The sequence below is a fragment of the Lynx rufus genome, unplaced genomic scaffold (assembly GCF_022079265.1).
Source record: "Lynx rufus isolate CCGP_SWC_20201006 ecotype Redwood Valley unplaced genomic scaffold, mLynRuf1.p SCAF_23, whole genome shotgun sequence".
In the NCBI taxonomy this organism is placed as follows: domain Eukaryota; kingdom Metazoa; phylum Chordata; class Mammalia; order Carnivora; family Felidae; genus Lynx; species Lynx rufus.
In genome coordinates, this window is record NW_025814838.1 from 14,104,469 (window position 1) to 14,127,674 (window position 23,206).

The 23,206-nt window shown below is 44.0% G+C and overlaps 1 protein-coding gene across 2 annotated transcripts in view; it reads right to left on the reverse strand.

The window, feature by feature from the left end:
• Positions 1-23,206, reverse strand: part of SHISA9 (shisa family member 9) — a 276,964-nt gene that overhangs the window by 17,958 nt on the left and 235,800 nt on the right. Inside the window, exon 3 of one of the 2 annotated variants that reach the window (XM_047087128.1) lies at positions 7,189-7,344. In XM_047087128.1, coding sequence (XP_046943084.1) covers positions 7,189-7,344 — 156 coding nt within the window. Of the gene's footprint in view, positions 1-7,184; positions 7,345-23,206 lie in introns of both variants that reach the window. The other variant, XM_047087126.1, reaches the window with a different exon arrangement.

Here is a 23,206-nt window from a genome sequence, read left to right on the forward strand (position 1 = left end):
ATGAAAATACTGATGGGGCGCCTGGGTGGCTCAGTCGGTTAAGCGTCTGACTTTGGTTCAGGTCATGATCTCAGGGTTTGTGAGTTCGAGCCCCACATCGGGCTCTCTGCCCTCAGCACGGAGCCTGCTTTGGATCCTCTGTCTCGCTCTCTCTCTCTGTCCCTCCCCTGACCCTCCCCCTCTCAAAAATAAAAACATTAAAAGAAAAAAGAAAAAAGAAAGAAAAATACTGTTGAATGAATGAATGAATGAATGAATGAACGAACGAACAAATTAAGTTTCTCTGTGAGTCACTTTTCCTGAGGGAAATTCCCCTAAATGCTACAGGATTCAAGTTTGTTATTTAAGCATCACATAATGCTTGGAATTTTGTTTAGAAATCAGTTTCTCTAAGTTGAATTTCATTTCAGGTGTGCCGAATGAGCCCTGGGTGATGGTACTTTATTAAGAAAACTCCCTGGTAACCTCTTGCGTAAAGTAAAGAATGTTAAGAAGGGCAATGGCCACACCCTAAGCCTGTCTTTGTTAGACTTTCTCTGTAAGATTGGATTTTACTCAAAGGGGGGTAAACCTGCTCACGTGTCTGTGCAGCAGCCTTTGTCCATTGGCCAGAGGCCTCACCAATCAGTGTGTGCCATTGGCTCCCCTTTCCTTTCTTAAGAATCTACCTGAAAAGCCCAAGTTCTCAGCATTTTTGCACAATTTCCAGACAGACATCAGGCTGCCAGCTGAGAGGAGTTGCAGGGAACATTCTGTGTGATGTGAAAGATTACAGAGCACAGATCCCGTCTCATTTAAACATTTCTGGTTGGCCTCGTAGGCATGCCAAAGGACGCTCAGATTGCCACATTCCCCCTGCCGATATGAACTCAACACCCTCATTATTCACAACAGAGGGGAAATGAAGGGACAGGAGGGTGAAGAAGTTAAAATTAAGTGAGACCCGCCCAGGTTCATTGACATGTGGAAATAGTGATGTGGCCCCAAATCTTCCTGTGTGGGTGGACACAAGACTGCCTGAGTCACTGAGTCACGGACGCCAAAAAGGTCATTACCCCTAAGCCAAGTTCATCACTTGAAGACAGGAACCATGCCATGGTCACCCCTATCCCCACCTAAGGCAGGGCTTAGCTCTGGCAAGGTGGTAACAAGTTCTCTTTCATAAATCCACTGAAAATAAGGACACTTAATCAGGTGGCACACAGGCTTCCAAATATACACGTAAGGTCCCACTACATGCTTGGTGCCACTACCCCTGACATTAGATAAATATTTATTGGGTGGAAAAACTTCAACACTTATTAAAGGGGGATGAATCAAAGGTGGTGAGAGGAAACAAACGTGAGGTAACCTTCTGGGTGATGAAATATTTCTTATCCTTACTGGGATATTTGTTATCCTAGAGTATGTGTCTTTCAACAATCATGCCACTGTAAAATTATGATCTGCAGATTTCACTACATGCAAATTTTACCTTATCTGCAGTATACCTTAAATATATTATACCTCAATTATACTCAGCACCATGGGAAAACTTTAAACTTCAAACAAAGAAAGATAACTCAATATAAATAATCCTCCCTCCAAAAAAGAGGGGAAGGTACTCCCCCATTTTTTTTTTTTTTGGTCTGGTTATAGCCTTCTGATGCCAGAAATTGCCCTCTGGAAGATGGAATCATGTCATGGAAAGAACACAGGATTCTGAATCAGGTAATCCTGAATGTGATTCTTGCCTCTGCCATTTACTGGAAGACGCTGGGAAAATTGCTTAATTTCACCTGCCAAAATTGCTTAATTTCATCTGCCAAAGATTGGGAACAATACCTCCCTCAGAGGTATAGTGTTTTGAGACTTCAGTGATGTTAGCCCTCTTCTTGCCATAACTTAAAAAAAAAAAATTAAACACACAGAGGTCAATCCATGGCTGAGGTCTCATGCATCAGGTAGGTTTCTCACGCATGACTCGTACAGCAAGACGAAAGAGGAAATTCCTGCCATGTTGAAGTGCATTGTTGTGGTTTTAAACAGTGCCATTGGAAAATGGAACAGGATTCTGGCAAGAGCCCCTTGTCTGTCAAATAGCAACAAAGAAGATATCTTCTTAATAAAATTTTAATGTAAAAATGAAGGCACCATGGCACTTTATCAATAATGCTGGTACGCCCTGTCTCTTTCTCTCACTGAGAAGCCAGGGTTGCAATGAAGCATCTAAAGGGCATGTAGGTCAATGAGAAAGAATGAAATCCTGCCATCTGCAGCAATGTGGATGAAACTGGAGGGTATTATGCTAAGTGACATAAGTCAGGCAGAGAAAGACAGATATCATATGTCTTCATTACTCATATGTGGAACTGGAGAAACTTAACAGAAGACCATGGGAGAGGGGAAGAGGGAAAAATTGTTACAGAGAGGGAGGGAGACAAACCATATGAGACTCTTAAATACAGAGCACAAACTGAGGTTGATGAGGGTGGGGGAGTGGGGGAGAGGGGAAAATGGGGGATGGGCATTGAGGAGGGCACGTGTTGGGATGAGCACGGGGTGTTGTATGTAAGCGATAAATCATGGGAATCTACTCCCACAACCAAGAGCACACTGTATACACTGTATGTTAGCCAACTTGACAATAAATTATATTAAATAAATAAATAAGTAGATAAAATTATAAAATAATAAAATAAAATAAATGTGGTCAGGAGTTTAAGTCTTACGTGCCTAGAGGAAAAAACTGGACATGGGTCCAAGAGGCGATAAATGCTAATGCATAGTCAACTTTCTGTATGCAAGGTCCATCAGAAATTACATGAAAGTGTGGTCTTTTTCCAGCTCTGGAGGCAGGAACCACCCCCCTCTGAACCAGCAGGTAAGCCTTCTGGACATTTTCCCAAACACCTCTGTCCTGTCAACATTGCCTATGAAGAACCATAAAGTGGGTTCTTCACATCGTAACTACCCATCAAACTGGCGGCTCAAGCCAGGGAACTCGTGTGCTTAACGGAGACTTCAGGTTACATTTCGACTCAATCTACCACAAGACACACTTTTTGTCTTCAGTCTTGGTGGAGGATGTAACTACAACGTTTAAATCCGCAGTTGTAACTTAGGAAGGAGAGTCAGTTGGAGGAGACTAGGAATCTTTTTTTAATGGATTGTAGTAGCCATATGTCTGGATCTTCGTCATTCAGGAGATATGGGGCAGTAAACAGGTTTGGCTGACTGCTGGTCCTTAGAACGGCTCAAAAACGTCACTTGCTGTTTTGCTCGCTTGTTTGTTTTATCAGATCCTCAGTGTGAGTTAGCTTCCTTGTATGTCTTTCCCATCAGGCCGGAATAAACTCTCCCTCCCTCAAAATGACACCTGAGCCACTGCATGTTAATCAAGGCATCAGTATATCTTGGAGATCTGAGGAAAAATATGGCCAACAAACAACTCTGGTCTGGAGACTTTAATATGTTCCAGTATTACTGAGGTTGACTGTATGTCAGGCTAAGCACATTCTGTGCAATGTATCACTGAATCTACCCAACAAACCATCAGCTCCGTATTGTTATTATCTCCATTTTACAGAGGGGGGGAAACTGAGACCTGAGGAGGTTAAGTTATTTCAGAAAGAGCCTGAAAATATCTAGTGAGATCTTAAACTCCATCCCGACCAGTGGCAGAGGCCATGCCGTGTTCCACCATCTTGCTGATCATCTCATGCTCCTGACTTGATGTGGTACTCACCATAAGCTCTAATTCACTAATTTTACAAAAACTTACTGGGAGCACTTGTAAGTTCCCAGCATGGTATTAGGTGCTGGGGATGCACTGATGAATGGGACAGACTTGGTTCATGCCTCAATGGGACCTACAATCAAGGGACACCAGATTAAATGTCTAAAATAAATGAATGAATGAATGAATGAATGAATGAAACAAATGATAATCCAACCCCATCATACCTCCTTGTACAAAATCTGATGAAGTTTAGCTGCTAACATTTCCCTAATGTGTGCTAATCTTTTGCTGACACTTGGGCAGTGAACCCCTTGGGAACAGAGAACATTGTGTACTCACATGCTATATCCCTGAGTTGTAGAAAGAAAAGAGCTCTCTTTAAACATCAATGAGTGTGTTGGGGTGCCTGGGTGGCTCAGTCAATCAAGCGTCTGACTTTGGCTCATGATCTCATGGTTTGCAGGTTCGAGCCCTGCATCAGGCTCTGTGCTGACGGCTCAGAGCCTGGAGCCTGCTTTGGATTCTGTGTCTCCCTCTCTCTCTGCCCCTCCTCCTTTCACACTCTCTCTCTTTCTCAAAAACAAATAAACACTAAAAAATTTTTTTAACATTAATGAGTGTGATTTCAACAAGCAAATAAAGTAAAATAAAATATAAAATAAAATAAAATAAAATAAAATAAAATAAAATAAAATAAAATAAAATAAAATAAAATAAAATAAAATAAAAGTACCAACAGTTACCACTCTTTTCTGTCTGGAGTTGGCAGTGAATGGATGGGACATATTTAATGGCCCACAGTATTCTAATAACTAGAATGAGTAGAATTGTTTCATTTTCTATTTTAAAATTTCCTCGCTTTTCATTCCTCATTTTTCACATGAAGAAGCTTAGGTCAGAGAGTTTCAGTGACTGCATGAAACTACCCCATGTTCTGGATATTAAAGCTACCAAGAGAAATTTATTTTCCAGGGGTATTTTTGAACCTGGCAGTTAACCCTAAAGGCTGTCCAAGTCCTTCCTTCTTTACCAGGAATTTTTAGAAAATGCATCTCCTTATCGAAGGCTGCAGAACTCTCAAAGGAAAAAATTTTTTAAACAACTTCTCTCCTGGGTGGTAATGATTTTGCTAATGAAATGCGTTTCATCATCCGCACACACATCATGGTGTGAATTATGCCTTAATAAAGAACCTTTCGAAGAGCACTTAGCCCAGGATCTGCATTTCATTTGTGCAGGCAGATGCTGGACACGTGGGTAACCCATTGGGTCAGGCAGTCCTTTAATTTGCTCCTCCCTGGAGAGTCACAAGACCATCGGCGACTCAGGTAAAGCCTGTGAACTCCCACAACAAGCACAGAGGAAGGACAGAGAAGAAGAGGGGCACATCAACCATATCCAGGATGGAGCAGGGTTCTTTATGTAAGATCCTTCAGAGTTTTCTAGAAGATTAGGGGTGCTTCCTTACAACTGAGCTCTGATTGGACTCATGCCAAAGACAAGCGCAATCATTCATTCAGTAAACACTACAGAACTTTATGGAAGTTCTTTATGGAAGAAAGGGTTATTTAAGGAGGGCAAAACTGGAAATGGAATTCTAAGTGCACTGTAGACATGTGCTATGGGCAGGATCTCTGTACAAATCCGGGGGAAAAAATCAAGGAGCATTGTGGGAATATCCATCTATGATTCACCCAAATAACTACTGGGTTTGAAGGGGGAACAAGACACCAGGCCTAAGCTGAAGAAATAAGTTGTTTAGGGGAATGTAACCAGTTCAAAGGGAAAAGGATGTCTGGGTTGATTTTTTTTTAATGCCAAAAGAAGAATCAAATGGAACTGGCAGATGCCATTTGTCACCTAAAGGCAAGGCTCAGGAAGGGGGTGGGGAGGGGCAGGGCACCACACAGTGTAGGAAGGCTTCCACAGCTACATTGGTGTAGATGCCCTGACTCCTTCTCTCCTAGGCAACAGCCTGCAGCTCTTCCTCCTAATATTTGAGTCTACTTAAACACGCTCAGGATGCATACGCTGTGCAAACACGCGATCTGGAATGGGGGGAATCTGTGGTCATGGGGTGTGTATAAGGGCTGAGTTTGGTGCAGAAACTCAACATGCAACACAGGAACTGGTATATGAGTTCTTGCAGGGCTTGGGATTTGGAAAAGCCTGTGTCAGTCTGCTCAGCCTGCGCCCTTGGGGTTAGAAATCTGGTCTGCCCATCTTTGAGGGACTCTATCTGGAAGCCCTAGGAGATGGGGAGACATGAATTCCTAAAGATATTTGTGATTCAAATGCTTGCGGAGTTCCTAGTATGTGCCTGGCCCTCTGCCGAGCCACCAAGATGCTCTGTGCCTCCGATGTTTGGAGACCATGGTCACCTCCAGCATCACAGACACGTCACAGCGTCTGGGCTTTGGTTTCTGGTGTCCGTTTGTAATGGAATTAAGATATCAGACACAGGAATCAATCAGCAAACACCTCCCATCCCATCTCTGATGAGGGGCGTGGTTGCAAGGGAAGGAATGAAGACAAGTAGCTGATAATAAAAGCAAGCAGGTGGCCTGTGAGTCCATCTGCCCAAAGTGTGACTTTGCTGTGGCTGCTGCTTCCATCCGATAGAACTCCTGCCCACACGGTTCGTTCGGAAGCCCGGGACACCATCATATGTGACGCTCCCTCATGTGTGAGCTGGGGAAAGGGACTAACGGAGGAGCAGGGCCGGGGGAAGCTAGCAGCGGGAGGATAGGCTCTGGAGTAATAAAAATCCACAGGCTGCTTGATTTGGACCAAGGTAAAGGAGACTCCTTGAGTCTTAGTTTCCTGATCTGAAAACTGGGATAATAATTGTGCCCTCCTCTTTGGACCACTGTGAGAAAAAGAGGCAGGATGTATAGAATGTCCCGTGCAATCGATAAGAACTTGATCAGAACTTAGCACAAGCTCCAGGCTGTGTGCCCAATCCGGAAGAGCAGAAGCGTTCCACTTACTGACTTCACAGAGACGGGGTGACTGCGGGGTGATGGATGCTACCTCCTACAGGGCAAGACACTCGGACACCAGGTGTCCTGGATTTTATGTCCTGGGGATTCACTAGGGCAGATGGTGGACGACGAAGGGGCTGAGGTGTCTGTGGGTCCAAATAAGCCTCCAGGCGCCCTCTGTCCCGGGAAACAGCCCCCACACGTGTCCCTCGCCACCCCCCCACCCTGCCCCATGTGACTAGTCATAGGGAAAGCAACTGTTTCACAGTAACCTGGGCCCCAGGTAGAGACATCAAGAATATGTGTGAGAGAGACAGAGAGGGAGATAGAGAAAGAGATGGACAGACAGAGACACAGAGTTCAGAAGACAAGAAGAAGGAAAAGAAAACAAGAAGTAGAATGAAAGAGAGGAGCAGAAAAACCAGTTGGGGGGTGGGGAGAGAAAAGTACAGAAAAGCAGGGGAGAAAGAGAACAGCACTTACCAACCGCCTTCAGGGAGGCATATTTGTTGAGCTCTTTGCCTGGCGGCTGCTGCTCGTAGGGGTTAGAGATCTGGCCCAGGCTGGGGTACGAATGCGGATGGCCCATCTGCTGGAGCAAAGGGGAGGTGGGCACCGCGTTGTTCATCTGTGTAGCATCTGCAAGCAAGATAACAGGGGGTGGTCACAGACAGGGCGGGACCTTCCTCCCATGCAAAGCAACCCACCCTCGCAAGGTCCCAAACGCCCCACCCTCCTGGGGACACGAGACCGAGAGCAGCAGGGGATGGGTGAATAAAGGGCAAAGGGTGCGCCTAGAACTTTTCATCTCCCCCTGAAATGGATGTGTTAAGGTCCCTACCATTGCAGGGGCTATTTCTGTTATTAAAACTATAGGGGTGCCCGGGTGGCTCAGCTGGTTGAACGTCCAACTTTGGCTCAGGTCACGCTCTCACGGTTCGGGAGTTGGAGCCCCACATCGGGCTCACAGAGCCCGCTTCGGATTCTCTGTCCCCCTCTCTGTCTGCCCCTCCCCCAATCTCGTGCTCTCGCTCAAAAATGAAGAAATATTAAAAAATAAACTATATACAGATGATTAACTTCAGTAACAGTCAAGGAAATGCAAGTCAGAACAATGACGAGAAGCCGTTCCTTCGCCAAGAGATTGGCAAACATTGAGTAAGAGGGGGGAGGTACACTGATAGTCGTAAAGATGTGGGAAGTTGTGTGGTCTCATCAACTCACGGTGGGCACACAATTTGCCATATTTGTGGAAAGGAACATGACAGTGTGTCTTAGAATGTAAAGTGAGTGCATATTTTGACCAAACAATACCACTTCTAGGGAATGAGCCTACAGAAATGACATCAGAATACATGGATATTTGTTCAGAGATGTTCTCTGCACCATTGTCTATAAGGTGAAATATATGCACACACACAGAAACAACACGAGCTCCTAAAAATACGGGAATTCTTGGGGGCACCTGGATGGCCCATGTGACTCTTGATTTCAGCTCAGCTCATGATCCCAGGGTCATGGGATCGAGCCTTGAGTTGGACTCTGCTTAGAGTATGGACCCTGCTTAAGATTCTCCTTCCCTCCCTCTCTCTCCCTCTGCCCCTCTCCCCTACTTTCTCTCTTATCTTTCTCAAAAAAAAAATACATATGGGAATTATTAAATTATTGTACATTCATAGTACATACACAGTCTGTACATGCATATAATGGGATATCATGCAGCTTAAAAAAAAAGTGTTTAAAATCGAGTTAAACTCTGGGGCACCAGGGTGGCTCAGCCAGTTAAGTCCAGCTCTTGGCTTCAGCTCAGGTCATGATCTCACAGTTTCACGAGTTCAAGCCCTGTATCAGGCTCTGCGCTGACAACTTGGGATTCTCTCTCTCTCCCTCTTTCTGCCCATCCCACACTCGCACTGTCTCTGTCTCTCTCAAAATAAATAAATAAACTTAAAAAAAACCTTATAGAAAGATGTGTTAACTCTACACGTCAACCTGGATAGTTCTTTGGGGCTTATACTGTTAAGGGAAAAAGAAAATGAGAAAGTAATGCAAATAATACAGCATTTTTGGTAAAGAAAATCTGTGCGTGTTGTAATTTGCAAAGACAGAAAAAAAAATATGTAAAGACACATGAGCAGAATATTGACTACGTAGAGGAAATGGAATTCACCTGGAGAGGTTCAAGAAGTTGGCTCCGAAGGAATATTCTCTGAGCTGAGACCCAGAAATCCAGATGTGAGTTAAATGTGGGAGGAGGTGGAGGGCAGTAGAAGCACGTGCCGGGCACGTGCAGAAGAGGGGAGAGGGAGGAGGTGGGGCTGAACAGGCCTGCAGGGCTCACGATGCCTTGTGAAGGGTTTCTGTGTCACCCTGAGAGCAGTGGGAGGGAGGGGGCAAACTCAGATGAGGCGCGGAGTCCAGAAGAGGGGGGTTATTGCTCAGTTTCAGGCAGGAAGTGGAGATTCTCTCCAGGTACATGAAGCACTCGTGCAGATCCAAATAAACATGGCGGTGGATGCTGGCGCTGCTTTGAAAGATCCCCTTTACCTGGCATATGTGCCCATTTCCCAGCTGCTCTGGAGGGGACTCACAGCCCAGAGCTGGCCCTAGCACCCGCTAAGTTAGTCTCAGGAACCACCACCCTGGGTTTCGGGTGCTTCATGAACCTCACCCTCAACACCTGAGGTGGCTGGCCACCAGTGTCTGGCTGGCTGACACTAAGGTGCGCAGACCAGCCCCTTGCCTCAAGGTGTGGAGAGCTTTATGGACCAATGGATGCTCCAGAGCTCCCAGGGTTTGGAACAGGGGACAGCATTTTTTTGGGTAAAGGGACAAAACTGTAAATAATTCAGTCTTTATGGGCCACACAGTCTCATTAGGAATACTCTCAACTCCACCCTTGTATCAAGAAAGCAGACACAGACATTATGTCAGATAATGGGTGTGGCTGTATGTCAATAAAACTTAATTTATCAAAACAGGTAGCTGCTAGATTCGATTCAAGGGACATAATTTGACTAACCCTGGTCCAGACTTTACCTGAGACTGACACCCCCATCCGTGTGAGACTCCTTCATCTTACCTATTTTGTTTCCCTCACAACCTGAGAGGGGCGTGTGTGTGTGTGTGTGTGTGTGTGTGTGTGTGTGTGTGTGTGTGTTGAAGAGTACTCCCTCAGAGTATTATACACCTGAACCCCCTCTCTGAAGTGCTGCTTCTAGACAAGTCAACCCATGACTTCTCTACACGTTATACCCCATGACGTGTATGGAATGCTTGCCTTTAGAAACCAATAAACCCAAATGGAAAGAGGCAGGGATACCACAGCTGAGACACAGAGATAAGAACATTTTTATCACTGCACAAGCACACAACCCCAAATGCGTAATGGGGATGTGACCAAACATATGCCACGTCGCCCAGCCTCTGCTGGCATGTGAGAAAGTGGGTGTATCCTTCTGCCATAATAGCATTTTGGCTGCAATTCAGCTGGGTCCGGAAGGCTCAAGATAACAAAATAATGGAAATAGGGCTGCATAAGGCATAGCGTTTGTTATGGTGTGGACCCCAAGATCGTCTGACATCTTCCTCTCCAGAGCCACCTGCTAGGGAGGTCAACTTCATCTCGGCACGTCAGGCCAGACATGTTTTGTGCCCAAATGCTGGTCTGGTGGGAGCACTTACTATAAACTCTCAATGTTTGCTGTTTTGGGGGGGGGGGCTCACACTGTATCTTTTTTAATGGACAGCTACTATTTTTGTGTCTTCAGAACCGCCACTTCCTTCCATATCCTGCTTCATCTGAATTTGGGTCATGTGATGAGCTGCCAATTACGGTGACTGTCTTAGTCTGGGTTTTCCCAGAAGTCACTGAAATAAGGATCCAAGTATGAGCATATCTGGGGGGGGGGTGCTCTCAGGAACACCGTAGAAAAGAAGTAAGGGTGGCACAAAAACAGACACTCAGATCAATGGAACAGAAGAGAGGACCCAGAAATGGACTCACAAACGTACAGACAACTAATCTTTGACAAAGCAGGAAAGAATATCCAATGAAATAAAGACAGTCTTTGCAGCAAGTGGTGCTGAGAACACTGAACTGCGACATGCAGAAGAATGAACCTGGACCACTTTCTTACACCATACACAAAAATAAACTCAAAATGGATGAAAGACCTAAATGTAACACATGAAGCCATATGAATCCTCGAGGAGAAAGCAGGCAAAAACCTCTTTGACCTTGGCCACAGCAACTTCTTACTCAACATGTCTCTGGAGGCAAGGGAAACAAAAGCAAAAATGAGCTACTGGGACCTCATCAAAATAAAATATTCTGCACAGCAAAGGAAACAATCAGCAAAACTAAAAGGCAACCAACAGAATGGGAGAAGATATTTGCAAACGACTTATCAGATAAAGGGCTAGTAACCAAAATCTCTAAAGAACTTATCAAAATCAACACCCAAAAAACAAACAATCCAGTGAAGAAATGGGCAGAAGACATGAACAGACATTTTTCCAAAGAAGACATCCAGATGGCCAACTGACATATGAAAAGATGCTCAACCTCACTCATCACCAGGGAAACACAAATCAAAACCACAATGAGATACCTCCTCACACCTGTCAGAACAGCTAACGTTAACAACTCAGGCAACAACAGATGTTGGTGAGGATGTGGAGAAAGATGATCTCTTTTGCATTGTTGGTGGAATGCAAGCCGGTGCAGCCACTCTGGAAAACAGTATGGAGGTTCCTCAAAAAATTAAAAATAGAACTACCCTATGACCCAGCAATTACACTACTAGGAATTCATCCCAGGGATACAGGTATGCTGTTTCGAAGGGACACATGCACCCCTATGTTTATAGCAGCACTATCTACAATAGGCAAAGTATGGAAAGAGCCCAAATATACATCAATGGATGAATGGATAAAGAAGATGTGGTATATACATACTATGGAGTATTACTTGGCAATCAAAAAAAAAAGAATTCTTGCCAATTGCAACATGAATGGAACTAGAGGGTATTATGCTAAGCAAAATTAGTCATAGAAAGACAAAAATCATATGACTTGACTTATATGAGGTCTTTAAGAGACAAAACAGATGAACATAAGGGAAGGGGAAAAATTTAAAAAAAAAAAGGGAGGGGGACAAAACAGAAGAGACTCATAAATATGGAGAACAAACAGAGGGTAACTGGAGAGGGTGTGGGGGGGATGGGCTAAATGGGTAAGGGGCATTAAGGAAACTACCCCTGAAATCATTGTTGCACTCTATGCTAACTAACTTGGATATAAATTTTAAAAATGAAATAAAATAAAGAAAAAAAGAAAAAAAAAAAAGAAAAGGAGCAAAGGAGCAAGACAGGGATGGGAAAACAGACAAAGAGCACAATGCCAAGCAAGGGGCGATTCTAGTGAACTGGAGTTTAATCCCACTTTGGAATGCTGGTAAATGATGTGGAATGCCTGTCTGAGAATTCTATCATTAAGCAAGCCCCTTAGTATTTATATACCAATTGCCATGAGTCATCAGTTGAGGGCTGCTTCTGGAAGACAGCAATGCCTCAGCATTTGCAACCCACCATGTTCATGGTCAGAGTGTGCTCTAGCAGGCAAAAAAAACTCTTATTCAGACACGTAAGGGCTGGCAGTTGGATATCAGGCCAGTAACTCTCACTAGCCACAGAAGTGAGCATGTGATCAAATCTGACAAATCATAATACCTCCTTCTTCCCACAGTGATTGGGCCAGAAGTAGGCACGTGATCTAGGCTGGCCCAATCAGAATACTTCCCTGAAGTTTTCTATTTGGAACCTTTGGATTCAAAAATCCAGGAAGCCATGGATTCGAGTTTGAACCTACCAAGTGGAGAATCTCTTTATTGTGAAGGAATAAGGACAACAGGAGGGAAGCAGCGAAGATAGGGAAGGCCCTTCCCTTTCTTTTATGTTTATTCTTAAGAAAGAGAGAGAGAGAGCACACACAAGTGCGGAGGGGGTGTGCAGAGAGAGAGGGAGACACAGAATCTGAAGCAAGCTCCAGGCTATGAACTATCAGCACAGAGCCCGACTAGCGGCTCAAACTCATGAACTGTGAGATCACGACCAGAACTGAAGTCGATGCTTAACCGACTGAGCCACCCAGATGCCCCAGGGAAGCCTCTTTCTAATAAGCTAGTATGCTTTGGGGTGTATCTCTTGCACTGTATAGTTTGGACTAGTGTAGCTGTCTGGATTTCCTCTGGGAAATGGAACCAACCAGAGGGGAAGTTGCCCATGTGGATATAAAGCAAGGCCTGGGGATTGTGTTAAGATGATAAAGGCATTGTTCCTGGGTATTCTACAGAAATATAGTAGAAATTTCAAACTGCAAGTGCTCTTACTAGTACATAGAGAATGCCCAAAGCTATTAATAAGCTAATTAACTAATGTCTTTATGGTGGTCGTCTTTTTTTTTTTTTTTTTAACCCCTGGAAGTAGATCCCAAACATGAGCCTGTGTAGTTAAAGAGCTGGCCACTCCCCAGCCCACTGTCCAGTGGGCCCTTTCTCCCATCTCCTTGCTCCCTTGGTTCTAGATCCCACCCACTATGCTCAACTTCTGTTCCCAGGCCTGCCAGGAGAGATGCAAAACATGTCATTAAAGGAAAAAAAAATCTGTAGAGATGTTCCTCATCACTTGTGACAGCCTTTTATGTTATCCAACAGAATATTTAATATGCCATTATAAAGTATTTGCTGCTGGATGATATCTCCCAAGTCCTGAGCTACCTCAAGGGCAGTGGGTAGTTACTTAATGTAAGTGGGCATGACCGAGATGGCCCACCAAAGGGATCCCTCACCAGCCCAAAGTCACATTCCTGCTATCCCATGTAGAACCCTGGGAAGACAGCCATTTTGTGCCTGCTTCCAGGCATCAAATATTCAGAAATATTGAAATCTAGGGGGCGCTGGGGTGGCTCAGTTGGTTATGCATCTGACTTCAGCTCAAGTCACAATCTCCTCATGGTCCGTCCTTGAGTTCAAGCCCCGCATCAGGCTCTGTGCTGACAGCTCGGAGCCTGGAGCCTTCTTCAGATTCTGTGTCTCCCTCTCTCTCTGGTCCTTTGATCGCACCCCCCTCGCTTGCATTCAGTCTCTCTCTCTCTCTCTCTCAAAAATAAATAAATAAATAAATAAATAAATAAATAAATAGATAGATAGATAGATAGATAGATAAACCAACCAACCAACCAACCAACCAACCAACCAACATAAAAAAAAAAGGCACATACTTAAAAAAAAGAAAAGAAATCTGGTCTCAGGGCAGCTACGAAAAATTATTAAACGCAGGTGTGACTGGGTTTTTTTTTTTAATGTTATTTTCATTTTACTGAACAGGAAGATGGAAAAGAGCTGGCCACCCAGGTTCCCTGGGAGTTTTCTACAAATATATCCAGCTAAGGAGGAGATACCTAAGTGTAGATGCGAAGGAAGCCCAGTTTGGCATCCAACCAAAATAGAACAATAGGGTGAGGGAAGCACAAAGAGTGAGATCTGGGTTATAATCTGCAAATCCTGTCCTTGCCAAGAGAGAGAAGAAAAATAAAAGACATAGATACATAGACAGATAGATAGACAGAATGTAGGTATACATGTATATGCATATGTATGCGCTTTTTAAATATTTATTTATTTTCAGAAAGAGATGGCGGGGGGGGGGCATGGAGGGGCAGAGAGAGAGGGAGAGAGAGAGAATTCCAAGCAGGCTCTGTGCTGAGATCGACATGGGGCTTGATCTCATGAACTGTGGGATCATGACCTGAGCTGAAATCAAGAGTCAGATACCTAACTGACCAAGCTACCCAGGTGCCCCATACATATGTATGTATTTTATGTATGTAGGTATATGTACATATATATTACTTATGATATATATGTTGTTTGATATGTCTATCTCATTTGATTTGCATAGTCATGACCATAGAGAGAATCCAGTTGAACCAACTCTGTCTTGCTCTCAGCCGGATGGTTTCTCTTATAGACCAACTTTGGCCCCAGAGATACCGTTCTAGGTACTTCATACCCCATGCCGTAAGAAAAACTCTTTGCCGCATTACAGTTTTGCAACTCATCCTGACCCTTATAAATAGCCAACGAGAACTTTCTGTTCTGGGATGCTGTTTTCAGTCAAGACCCTCGGTCAACAAACAAGAAGCTGATGATGTCCCTGTGCTCTCCTTCCTGAGACAGAAGAGGGGCCTTATGTATTAAACAACCATTTTCAAAGAAGGGTAGGATAGAGCTACTCTAATTGGAAACCTCTGGCTGACTTGCCCCCAGGTAACCGCTGTAGAAATACCATTATACGTGGTATATCTTAGCCACTAAACAGAAAGGAGATAGATGTCATTCAGACAGGGTCAGTTAAGGTAAAAACGCTCCGTGGCAAACGCTGGGATGATGCTGTGGGTTTCTCAGTGTAGAAAAGACAAATAACAACTATCAGAAACTGGACCAATGTGGCTCCTATTGGAAGCAAAGCGACAAAAGCCAGTCTTTCATGGCACATCACAAGGAAACAGCTGAGAAAGGCACAAGACAGTCAAATGGTGTTGTTTTGTGGAGCATGCATTATATGCCAGTCATTGGTAAAGAATTTCTCATGCACTTTAATTCCCATATCAACCCTAGGAGGTAGAGAGCTGCGGACAAAATATCTTTTAAAATAAGGTTTTCGAGGTGTGCCTGGGTGGCTTGGTCGGTTAAAAGTCCAACTTCAGCTCATGTCAGGATCTTACGGTTCGTGAGTTCAAGCCCCGCATCAGGCTCTGTGCTGCCAGCTCAGAGCCTGGAGCCTGCTTCGGATTCTGTGTCTCCCTCTCTCTCTCTCTCTAACCCTTCCCTGCTCATACTCTCTCTGTCTCTCTCTGTCTCTTTCTCTCTCTCAAATAAATGTTTGAAAAGTTAAAAAAAAATAAAGTTTTTGTTGTAGAACAATCTTAAGAATTATAAAACTATTGCAGAGATGGCATCAGGAGGTCCCACATAGACCCCAGATCCAGTTTCCCCTGATAGTAACAGCGCGTGTCGTGCAGTGCGTGTGTTACAAATAATGAACCAATTTGATAAATTACCATCAACACAAGTCCACACTGTCTTCATATGTCCTCAGTTTTTACCTAACGTCCTTTTTCTGTTCCAGAATCTCATCCAATTACCACATTAAAGTGAGTCCCTCACGTTTCCTTAGGTATCTCGTGGCGGTTAGTTTCTTTGACTTTCCTTGTTTTTGATGACTGTGACAGTTTTGAGGAGTACCAGCCAGGTATTTTGTAGAATGGCCCTTGAGAGGAATCTGTCTGATGCTTTTCTCATGACCAGACTGAGGCTGTGGGTTTGGGGGAAGGGAACTGTAGAGATAAAGTGACATTCTCATCATAACCTATCAAGGATACATACTATGATGCCTTACCACTGTTGATGTTAACCTTGATCACCTGCCTGAGGTAGCGTCCATCAAGCTTGTCCACTGTAAAGTTGTTCTACTTTTTTCTTTTTCCATGCTATCCTCCATGAGCCACTTTGCACAACCCACATTTCAGGAGTGGGGAGTTACATTCGACCTCCTCGAGTAAAGAGTATCTACATAAATTATTTAGAATTCTTCAATGTAGGAGATTTGTCTCTTTTCCTACACTTGATTATTCAACCATTTATTTATATCATTGTGGACACATAGATATGTATGTTATTACTTTGGGTTATAAACCAATACCATGTTGTTTTTTGCTCAAACTGTTCCAGGTCCAGTCATTGGAAACTCTTTCAGTTGGCTCCTGTGTCTCATTTTTCAGACCCCCACCCCCTGCTCTCTAGCAATATGAGATGCTCCACGTTCATCTTGTATATTCCCTGTCTAGGGCTAGAATCAGCCATCTCTCCAAGGAGCCCTGGTTCTTTTCATTGTAGAATGGTGTTAGCAACCAAGATCTGGGTGCTTCTGGTCTCTCTCTCTCTCTCTCTCTCTGCGGACAGAATAAGGAAAACTATGTGTATGTCCTAACTCATATACTCCGGGATCTACAAATATTTATATATGTAAACATCTGTATCTACCTTAAGCCAAACACATTCATCCTGCTCTCTCCAGCTCTAATCCATGATCCATGGATCATTCTAGGCTCCTCCCCTTGTTTATTTATAATCTTTCAGCCCAGAAACGAGAAACATGGCTCCCATCATCCACCATCCGTTGACTGAGTTGTTAAGTCCAATATCCATGTCTAGCAATACCAGAATCATTATCCCATATCCCCAAGGGAAACAACCTTATCAACTACAGCACAGTCTAAAGACAATGGATTTTTCAAGTTATTAAAGTGTTTTTCTGTTTTTGTCTTCCTAAGAGCATCATGGCCCATGGCATCCACATGCCTGGGTAATGCTGGGGAATTGGGATTTATTACAGAAGGACCACAAAGAAAAATGATTGTGGATGGCATCAATCAATGATGGAGATGGTGAAGACACACTTACATACATAATACGCACAGAGGTGTTATTAGGTACCAGGCACTATCCTGTATACGAACTAATCCAGTTGTTCCAAGAATCTCTGTGAGATACTATTATTAACCCCACTTTGCAGAGGAGGAAACCAAGACAGAGAGAGGCTTTGTAACTTGCCCAAAGTTATACCACTTATATACAGCAGAGCTATGCTGTGTTCCTGGCCATCTGCCTCTAGACTGTGTTCTTGACCACTTCCTTTTGGCTTTAAGGGAGTTAAATTCAAATGTTTGACCTTCGAAAAATTATTTTGTAGCCAGACAACAATACAATTTTAAGTCATGTGACTGACTTTGGAAAGTGGTAGGTTTTTATTCCTTTCTCGCCACTCTTTGTTTTTCGTTTTTTTTGTTTTGTTTTGTTTTGTTGTTTTTTTTTTTTTTAGTTTTTAAAGTTTTATTTTGAATTCCGGAAAGTTGATGTATATTAGTTTCAGGTGTGCAATACAGTGGTTCAACCCTTCCATATATCACCCAATGCCCATCACAAGTGCACTCCTTAATCCCTGTGACCTGTTTCACCCATCCCCCTAGACACTGTCCCTCTGGTAACATAGTGTTGTACTCTATGGTTAAGACTCTTTCTTGGTTTGGCTCTCTCTTTCTCTTTTTTCCCCTGCCTTTGATTGTTTTTGTTGGTTTCTTAAATGCCACATATGAGTGAAATCATATGGCATTTGTCTTTCTCTAGGCTAACTTACTTCATTTAGCATAATATACTCTAGGTCCATTTATATTGTCACAAATGGCAAGATTTCATTCTTTCTAATGGCTGAATAATATCCCATTACACACATTCACACACCTCACTTCTTCTTTATCCATTCATCTATCAATGGGCACTTGGGCTGCTTCCGTAATTTGGGCACTGTAAATAATGCTGCAATAAACATAAGGGATCATGTATGCCTGTAAATCAGTGTATCCCTTTGAAATAGCCAATAGGGCAATTATTGGATTGTAGGGTAGTTCTATGTCTAACATTTTGAGGAACTTCCATACCTTTCTCTCTGCTCTCCAGCATATGGAGGGCTGGACTTGGTAGACAAGACCACAGAGTTTTTGTCAAGGGTAGACCAGGGAAGAAATGGGATAGGAAGCCTGCCTCCTCTGATTCTAGGGAATTGAGAAAATAAAAAGGAGAGAGAGAGAGATGAAAGAATGTCACTCAACTTACTCTCTTTGGTCTTCAGACCCAGGTTGGGATGGAGAATGATGGATGAGGAAAATGCTGACGGCAGGGATCTCTTGTCTCACTCTGGGAGGAGCTCACAGGGAAGAAGCGCTAAGCTGTCAGGGGGTAGCTGAGCCAGTTAAGAAATGGAGTGGTATGATCTGACTACCAGATGCCTAAATTGACCTTCTTCAATGACCCTCACATCCCATAGCGCTTGAGGGCAGGAATCCCGCCAGAGAACCTCTCATTGTAGGGCATGGGGGTTTCACACATAGAGCGTTTCCTTCCACTTGATTCTACTCTCCTTTCTCTCCCAAGCAAGACAGTTAGCACGGGCCAACTCAAACAGAAGTCACACACCCACAAAGGCCAAATAGAAAAGCACGTTAACCACATAAAAGATTTCTCTGCCTATCACAATCCTGTTTTACATACAAGGAAATCGAAGCCCAGAGAGATTGAGGTGCTTGCCCAGAGTCACACAGTATGTTAGTAACTATCAGGATTTGATCCCAGCTTTGTCAGATGGCGGAACAGGTGTTTCCTCCATTAAGTTAGGCTGCCCCTAGCCGGGACTAGAAGAAACTAGTGTCTCAGCATGGAGCCTCCTCTATGGGGAGAGACTCTTGGGTCTTAAGTATCTTCCCTCTTTTTTAAAGAAAAGAATTTTAACATTTATCTATTTTTGAGAAACAGAGCATAAGAGGGGGGGATGCAGAGAGAGGGAGACACAGAATCCAAAGCAGGCTCCAGGCTCTGAGTTCTCAGAACAGAGCCCAACGCAGGGCTTGAAGCCATTAACTGTGAGATCATTACCTTAAATGAAGTCGGACGCTTAACCAACTGAGCCACCCAGGCATCACAAGGTATCTTCCCTCTTATAAAATGTCCCACTCAGGCCCGTAAACCACTAGCCAGATCTTGTGTCTTTTTGCCTCCCTTTCACCCAGAGAATGGAACTTGTGTTATACCCAAGGAGTGAGCAGGCATCCCCACCCCCTGCCCATCCTAAGAATCCCTTACTGCCTTGTGGAATGTGCCTGTGCTCTGACCTCTCCAACTTGCTCACCCATCCATCCCTCCTCATATATTTGAGTGTCTGCGGTGGGCCAGGCATTGAACTCGGCAGACAAGTCCTAGCTCTTGTACCACTTACTAAATAGAGGAACTAATTAGGGAAACATTTCCCAAGGTTTTTTCAACACCCATGAGGTTGCCTGGCCTGCGAGGCCATGTTGGTCCTGACCGGCATTGTACTTCAGATGAACCCCATGCTCCCCAACACATTCTCTGTGCCTCCTCATAATGACTCGACATAATGAAAAAGGAATGGAATTCTGACTCAGTCAGCTCTGGGCTCAAATTCTGGCTCTTCCCTTTCCCAATAGCATCACTGGGTATGTTATCATGCCTGTCTGAGCCTCAGTCTTCTCAGCTCTATAATAGGGACATAAAAGCATCCTCTTGGGCGTGGGGGACTTCATGGAGACTGCATGTACACAATCCTCAGCATCGCCCCTGAAATAGTGTAACCATCCCACATATTTTAGCCAAAGTTTTATTGCCTCCAATTGTCCAGTAAACAAAGAAAACATGATGGTGGTGGCCACAGAAAGAGAGTGGCCCTCTCTCGACTCAGGATTCCTGGACATGTTCCCGATCATTCAGTTGACTCGGAAAAGGACAAATGAGAGAGAATAGGCAAGAGATGTTCCTGCGGGGGGCCAGTTGCACCGGTAATTCTCTTAACAACAACAAAAAAGAGAATGCATGTTCAGAAATCATAGCAGAGCTCTGGCTTTTAGCTCTGTTTTCCTTTCTATCATTCCCAAACCTTTATGCCCAGTATCCTTTTAAAGAGAAAAACCCGAAAATTATAGTTTGAAACACCATGTGGATTTTTCTATGGCCATAAGCAAGCAAGCAAAAAAAAAAAAAAAATCAAATCAAATCCAACTCAAAATTACCCCGAATTTGCCAAAAAAGAACATAGCAGGCGAGCCTCTCACCAGAAAAGGTTTATGTAGAACGAGAATTAAATCCATCTTATTGAAATTTGGTGGCAGAGAGACCAGCAGGGATTTGCAATGGAGGGAAAAAAATGCACATATATCATTGTAAAACCTTTGGTAAATGAGGCATTTGTGGTGCCCATGGGTTTATACCTCTAAGCATGCAAAACATTTTTTTCTTATTTTGACCATTTAGGATGGGACTATTTTAAAAGTGGAGTTGTTAAATATTTGCTTAATGTTCCTTTTGCCAGTTTTTATGCAAGCCCTGGTGGGGGAGGGGGCAGCAGAGATTCATTTCAAATCTCAGGTTGTGCCCCAAGGAGATGACAGTCTAGGATAGGAGGCAGAACAAGAAAAACGCAAGGGACGCAGAGGACCGTTAAGATCAGCATGGTTAGGTGCACCTGGGTCACTCGGTTGAGCATCTGACTCTTGATTTCAGCTCAGGTCATGATCTCAGGGTTTGGGAGATCACCCCCCATGTAGGGCTCTGTGCTGACAGTGTGGAGCCTGCTTGGGATTCTCTCTCTCTGCCCCTCCCCTGCTCTCCCTCTTTACATATATAATTATATAAATATAATAAATAAACTTTATACACACACACACACACACACATATATATATATATATGCATAAAGACTAGTATGGTCTTTATAGACCAGCACAGTGCCATAATACAGCAAAACATAGAGTCCCATGACAGCACAAGGGACAGGGTACCTCACTCAGTTTTAGAAGGAAGAAGACCTTCATCTACACTTTGAGAAAGAGAGATTGTCAAAGACAGTAACTAGAGGACCATGTTGGAAATAGCATCAGGAGCACATTCTAGAAACTACCATTTATTGGTATTGCTTCTGCAATGGGACATCTCCAAGGTGGGTTAACTCACCACCAATAGCTTAGCATCATTATAATACCAACGGCTGCTTATGTGAACAGCAGCCATTCCCCAAGGTCAATTTCATGAGCCCATCTAATGGTGTATATGCCCCTTCCTTCAATAGCCCAGGGAGCCATAGGTGCTTCTTTTCTGCTCCTTGTACTCTTCTCCTCCCCCAGCATCCTTCTCCTCCCAATTCCACCTCTATTTAGTACTTTTCTTTTCCCTTCCATCATGGCTAGTCTTTGACCAGCTGCATGGTGAGCTGCGGCCTGTCCTCTTGGACTTCATTATTTCTAGTCCAAATGTGTTGTGGGATTAGAAACTAATCCCAAAGGGTGCCTGGGTGGCTCAGTTGACCTGGTTTCAACTCAGCTCATGATTTCATGGTTCATGAGATGGAGCCCCATGCTGGGCTCCACACTGAGCATGGAATCTGCTTGGGATTCTCTCTCTCTGCCCCTCCCCTGCTTGTGCTCTCACTCTCTCTCTCTCTCTCTCTCTCTCTCTCTCTGTCTCCCTCTCAAAAATAAATAAATAAGCATTAAAAAACAAAAGAAACTAGAGGGGCATCTGGGTGGCTCAGTTGGTTAAGTTCCGCCTTTGGCTCAGGTCATGATCTCAGAGTTTGTAGGTTTGAGCCCCCTGTCGGCCTCTGTGCTGACAGCTCAGAGCCTGGAGTCTTCTTCAGATTCTGTGTCTCCCTCTCTCTCTCTGCCCCTCCCCCACTCACCCTCTGTCTCTCTCTCAAAAATGAATAAACATTTAAAAAATTAAAAAAAAAAAAGAGAAACTAGATACCCAAGCTTGTTAGAATGGATGGTAAAATAACAACCGTATGTAAAAATAGTATTTGCTTCTGCAAAATGCTCTCCTTTTTCCCTACATCTTCCCCAAGGTGACTATGAATCATCTTTCCAGGGTCAGCTTATACATCACAGCTTCCAGGGGACCTTCCTGACCCCATCCAATCTTAAATACTCCTGCACCTCTCGTCTGCTAGGGCCACCATAACCACAGAGTAGGGCTTTAACAAGAAAAATGTAACGCCTTGCGGTTCTAGGGGCTGGAAGTCTAAGTTCAAGATGTCGGCAAGCCTGGTTCCTTCTGAGGTGATGAGGGAGGGTCTGTTCCAGGCCTCTTTCCTGGTCTCTGGTGGTTTTCTGGCAATCTTGGGCACGCCTGGGCTTATAGAAGCATCACCCAATATCTGCCTTCACCCCTACATAGTGTTCCCCTTGTGTGCATGTCTGTGTCCAAATTCCCCTTTTTTTTCATAAGGACATCCATTCTATTGAATTGGGGCCCATCCTTCTCCAGTATGACCTTAACTAATTCCATCTGCCATGACGCTATACCCAAATAAGGTCACATCCTGAGGTACTGAGTGTTAGGACTTCAACACTTCAATTTGAGAGGGGCACAATTCAATGTGTAACACTTCCTTAACTTGACTTCTTTAGCCACGTAAATACTTCTATTTATTTCCAGTGCCTGTTTTCCCATACCACTGAGGCCAGGGAATGTGTTCAGTTTCCTCCACCCCTCCGTTCCCAGTGCCTCTCCTGGCTCCCTCCACAGAACTGAATTCTAACACAGGAAAGGATGAGAGGGAAAAAGACCATTTTTCAGGCACCTGCTAGGTGGCAGGCAGTGTGCAAGGAGCTTTACCTAAAAGTCAGCTTTTTCACTAAGAAAAAGACATTGGATGTATCGGCTTAGCAACAGCCATTTCGGTTGCTCTGAAATTAGTTTTTTCCTTTTGGACTGTACGTGCATCAGGTAAGTATTTTGTGTATGGACAATCTGACACCTGGGACAGCAAACGACAACGACAAAAAAGCAAAGGGATGAAACAAATAAGGGAAC